This window comes from Sceloporus occidentalis, unplaced genomic scaffold, assembly GCF_023333645.1.
Source record: "Sceloporus occidentalis isolate IW3139 unplaced genomic scaffold, rSceOcc1.0.p SCAF_3, whole genome shotgun sequence".
Lineage (NCBI taxonomy): Eukaryota > Metazoa > Chordata > Lepidosauria > Squamata > Phrynosomatidae > Sceloporus > Sceloporus occidentalis.
Window position 1 is genome coordinate 99,123,138 of NW_028316983.1, and position 5,320 is coordinate 99,128,457.

General features: G+C 35.6%; 1 protein-coding gene across 1 annotated transcript in view; it reads right to left on the reverse strand.

The window, feature by feature from the left end:
- Positions 1–2,108, reverse strand: part of LOC149316467 (vitellogenin-2-like) — a 42,838-nt gene extending 40,730 nt beyond the window's left edge. Inside the window, exon 1 of the mRNA XM_089518309.1 lies at positions 2,105–2,108. Coding sequence (XP_089374435.1) covers positions 2,105–2,108 — 4 coding nt within the window. The remainder of the gene's footprint in view (positions 1–2,104) is intronic.
- Between the last annotated feature and the right edge of the window lie 3,212 nt (positions 2,109–5,320).

Sequence of the window (5,320 nt, forward strand, 5' to 3'; positions counted from 1 at the left end):
ACTTTGTGGTAGTCATTTTTTTGCATTTGGTTTTCCACACACATTTTAATTCAGGTATGAATTAAAATGTTCTCGTATATGTCACTATCACAAAACACCCCAATATGTGTTCAGCAACATCTCCTGAGTACAGCGATACCTCACATGAATGATTTTGCCTGGCTGTTTTGGGGCAAAAGGGCCACATTTGGGGCATGCGCTTTTTTCAATGTTGAACTTTGGCATTTGGGATCCACTGCCCATGCCCTATTTGGTACATCTTTGAGCCAGGCCATTTCAGTGTGCCCAACAAAACCATATATTTTTCAAAACTAGACACCACAGGGTATTTTAAATGCTGGTATTTTAACTCTTTGCATGCACATATTTTACCACCAGCATTTTTTCAAAGTTTGCAGTAATATTTTTGTGTGTGTATTTTTCCCACACACACCTACTTTATGTATGAATTTACAGCTCCTGGTATATGCCGCTGTCACACGACACCCCATAATGTGTTCAGCAACATCTCCTGAGTGCAGTGATACCCCACATGCATGGGTGTGTCATTTTTTGGGGGAACTAAAAGGCCACATTTGGTACGTGTGCATTTTTCTAATTGGAAATTAGATGTGTGGCCATCCTTCCCCCCGTGTTAATTGGGACGTTGTTGAACATGGCCCATTCAATTTACCCCATCAAATCATACATTTTTTAAAAGTAGACACCCCACGGGCATTTAATATGCCAGTATTTTAACTCTTTCCATGCGAGAATTGTTTTAAGCTAATATGCTAATTTTAGGACTTGCTCACAAAAATATATTTTTTATATATATATATTTTTTTTTTTATTATTTTTTTTTAAAAAAAAATGTAACATTTTTTTTCAACTTGGAGGTTCCCCTGATAGTGACATCAGTGGGAAATGATTTTTACATTTTACTGTTTTTTACTATTTTTTTCTAATTATTATTAATTTTATTTTATTTTTTAATTTATTTTTACTAATCACACTGTGATTAGAAAGCTGGGCTCCATTGACTTGCATGGTGAATGCAGTACCTGTATTCAACCTGCAAGTGGAGCCAAAGTTCTCTAGATGGTCTGGACCATCTAGCGAACTTTTAAAATTTGTGGTTCCTGTTACAGGACGGCGGCCATCTTCCTTGATGGCGAAGATTGCCGGCAGCTGCGGCTGTGACCGCTCTCCGGAGCGGTCACAGCCCATCAAAAGGTTAGTGTTTGGTGTCGCTGGATGCCTCCTGATCGAGGCATTCCAGCGACACCATTTAAGTTTAGGAGGCGATCGTCGATCGCCTCCTAAACGCTTTTAAAACGGGCGTCCGCCGCCATACAAAGTATGGCGGATGTTGACGCCCCGTGGAGGGACCAGAGATGGCCCCTTCGTGCCGATCGCGGCGTTGCTGAATGCCTCGAGGTCGAGGCATTCAGCAACGCTTTTTGGGTGCAGAAAGCGATAGTAGATCGCTTTCTGCACCCGTTTAAAGACGTGCCGGTCCTGGCACGTCAATTGTCGTAAAGCACATGCTTTTCCGTGCCGTGCCAGGACCGGCAATTGTCATTAAGGGGTTAAACCATTTTTTAAATGGCAGAACAACAGAAACAAAACAGAAAGCTATTGTTATTAAGTGAGATATAATGATATAACCTTCACTGTGCCCTTTCTGTGAGTTATCTAAATTGAACAGAATCAAGTTATCAATTTCTCAGTTAGACCTAATCATATTTGGAAAAAGTGCAGGTTTGAACGTGTCAAACTCTAGATTCTGCTAACTGGTTGCAATATAGTATTTTGTAACACATATTTGTACTAAATGGCTAAAATCAATCTCTCAAATGTTGCTTTTCTTTGGAAACACTTCTTAAAAACCTAATGATCTGCAGGCTACAAGGAGTACAGAGACAAAGGATTATAGATTTATTGCAAAAATCCTGCCTCTTTAGCAAGGTTTCCCTTCTTATTTCCCTTTCTGTGTTTTAAAAACATTTATCTGCAATGCAAAGTCTGTTTTAGGAACCAGACTTAATCTGAAAGAAGAGGCATTGCAGCTAATAGTAGCATGACAGGTGCATAGTTGAATTGTGCCCCAGGATGACCGTACCCATACCCAATGAAGACACTCACACTTTATTAGGTGCAAATATAATTTCCACACCTTTATTAACATTTACAATATTTAAAGGTCATTGTCAAAACAGACCAACACAGTTAAAACATAGATAACAGATTTCCCCTTTATTAACAATGACCCCCCATAATAAACATATTAACCGTATAACATTGGCACCAACAAATACCAGGTGCCTCCACATTAACACATTGACCATGGTATGGGCATACCAAGACACCCCTACCAGACCGTTTAACCAATTAATAAATCATGTAGGGGTATACCGAGACACCCCTACACCACCAAATTAATCAAATAACCAATGCAGGGGCATATCGAGACACCCCTACACCACCCCAGGTTCTGAGCCAAAGGGTAGCTCAAAACCTACCAAACTAACTTGAACCAAGTCAAATTAGTAAAACCAAAAATCCACTGTACCAAACAATTATCCCAAACTATCCCCGCCACTGTGAAAGAACGGGGTAGAAACCCCCACAACCCACTAGTAAAGGGAGGGAGGGTGGGACAACCAGGATTTGGAAAAGCAGTTAAGTGAGCCTTTTACAAAATGGTTTCCACTTATATACCCCTGGTATCAACCACGCCCATAACAAAATTGAACCAACCAATTAAATCACTTATTCATGTACTTCACCTAGCTCTATCAAGGCCCACTCCACCTAAGCTGCGCTGCTCCATGGGCTTCATTACTGTAATAATAAGTGAAGTGTGTATTGTTCAGACAATGGCATTGCAGTTCTGGCTTTGGTGTGACATTGTGCCATGCGTCAATATGTAAAATAACTGTTGTATACACATTAAACTGTTTTGACCGTGAGATGAGAATTTCATATAATTGTATTAACTATGGATTTTGAAAGGTCAACAGCCAATCTTTCAGTTCAATTTAGTCTTGGCCCCATAATGCATAACGAATGTAACAAAATGAATGTCCATCTTATTATGTCTCAGTCCCAAGTTGTACTTTAAAAAACAGACCCTACTGTGATTTTAAAAAAAAAATATTTTTCTAACTTCAGAAAAAGCACATTGCATTGTGCTTTTCATGCTAATCAAGTCCTATATTACCTGCTTAGTGATTAGGGAAAATATAATTCAATGGAACCTCTCTATTAGCTAAAAAAAAATAAACTAAAACCCAGCTATTTTTTTTTAAACTTTTTTGGCTTTCCATAAATTTGCAGATGTATTATATAAATTAAGATGGTTTAGTCCTGTCACTTTAACACAAAAACCCATTTTAATCCTGTTATGTGCATTATTTGTAGTCTGATCTGAATGTACCTTTACCTAATGCATTGGTTTGTCTTAATCTGTCAGTTCTAGATTTTGTCATACCCCCTTGAACATTTGTATTGTAAGAAACGCTGTGTAAATTGTTGACACTATATAATCAATATAATACTACAATGCAGTAAACATAGGTAAGTTTAAGTTTTACTCAAGTTCTAAATACTCAGCATTGCTAATGGTTGGGTCTATAACAGAAAATCTAAAGTATGTCTAAGTCCAATATGTGTTTACTCAAGGATGTTAGCAAATGCTTAGAGCATAATAATGAAAACTTTCCTTGAATTGATCAAATGTCTTAGTGGAACATAAATGCCAAATTTCCAGTTAACTGTGGTACTTAACAAGCACAAGACTAAGATTGTTTTAAGTTACTACTCCTTTTCATTGGGTTGACACAAAGCTCTCAGATCAAATTACTCAGATCAAAAAATATTTAAAGGTACATGTTTCATGAGAACTTAAATGATTAGCTAATAATAAAGGCCCCATTCTTATCATGCTTTGCTTTTGTAATACTAACATCACTTTAATTTTCTATCCAAACCTGTGATGAAAATGTTATGAATGTTTTTAATAACTTGAAAAACATATTTTAAAAAAATGCCATTATATTGCTTATTTAGACTGGTAAAAGCTTTTTGCACAAGATAACTATTGTGAAGGGCTGTGTGGAAGGGGCATCATCACAGACAGATTTGCTAATACACAGTTGTCAGAAATATCAGCTCCCAATTTACTACTTGTACACAATGGGCTAGTTGAAACTTGTATGATGATCCAATTTGTCTCAGCTTCTGTTTGTAACCCTCATGAAACTGCCATGTGAACACAAAGGAAACCACCCTTGGATCCCATGAGTCAATCAAATGCTTTTACCTCCTGGTGAACCAAAATACCAGGTGGCCTTGAGTGTCTAATTATCAATAATATATATATATATATATATATATATATATATATATATATATATATATATATTACAAGTGGTCATTTTGAACACTCCCCATTGTATAAATAATATTCACCTGTTTCTTAAGCAATGTCGACATCAAATATTGGATAAATATTAATTCTTTAGCACTTTTCATATATTTTTATACATAGGTGTTTATTTCCAAGGCATATAATTCTAATTATCTAAGAATAACATAAAAACTGCAAATGGTCAGGGGCAGTCTCATTAGGGTTTGTTAAGTCACACTTAACTCAACATTGTCCTGTAATTTACCCCCCTCAGGGATACTTATTTTCCAACACAAGTGAAATAAACAATCAAGCCAGAGCAGAGGGCCCTTCTCATTATGAAATAATTATAATAATATCCCTAGTTATATATATAAAAATTAACATATTTGTTTAGGGAGTAATGAAAACCAGCTTGTTCTTAGCTGTGTTATATCTGTCATCACAAAAAATATATCATCAATAATTTATGTCCTGATGAAAATATTGAGAGATTTTGTTTTTACTATTAATACTCAAGCAGTAGCAACAAATTCTATTCTTATGTGTTTTTGGTATCTTTGACAAAATATGAGAGACCCAATTATAAACTACAGAAATAGTAGAAGATTATTTCCCAGTCACACCAAACTGAGAATACTATAAGTTTTTAAAATTTATAATGCAACTCAACCAATGCCAATAAAATACTTTTAATTGACATATGATTCAGCACAATTTTTGTTTAAATTAACCAAAATAAAATAGAAATGCTGTTGTGTTTTTTTACTGCAAATAATAATATGCAGGTAGGGTAAGTACATTATGCTGTATTTATTATATTTGCCAAATAAGTAAATAAGCTTAAATTGTGAACATTATCATTTTGAAATATAAAAAAAAAAATGTTTGCCTAATTATGGGGGGGGTAAAGCCACTATTAATAAT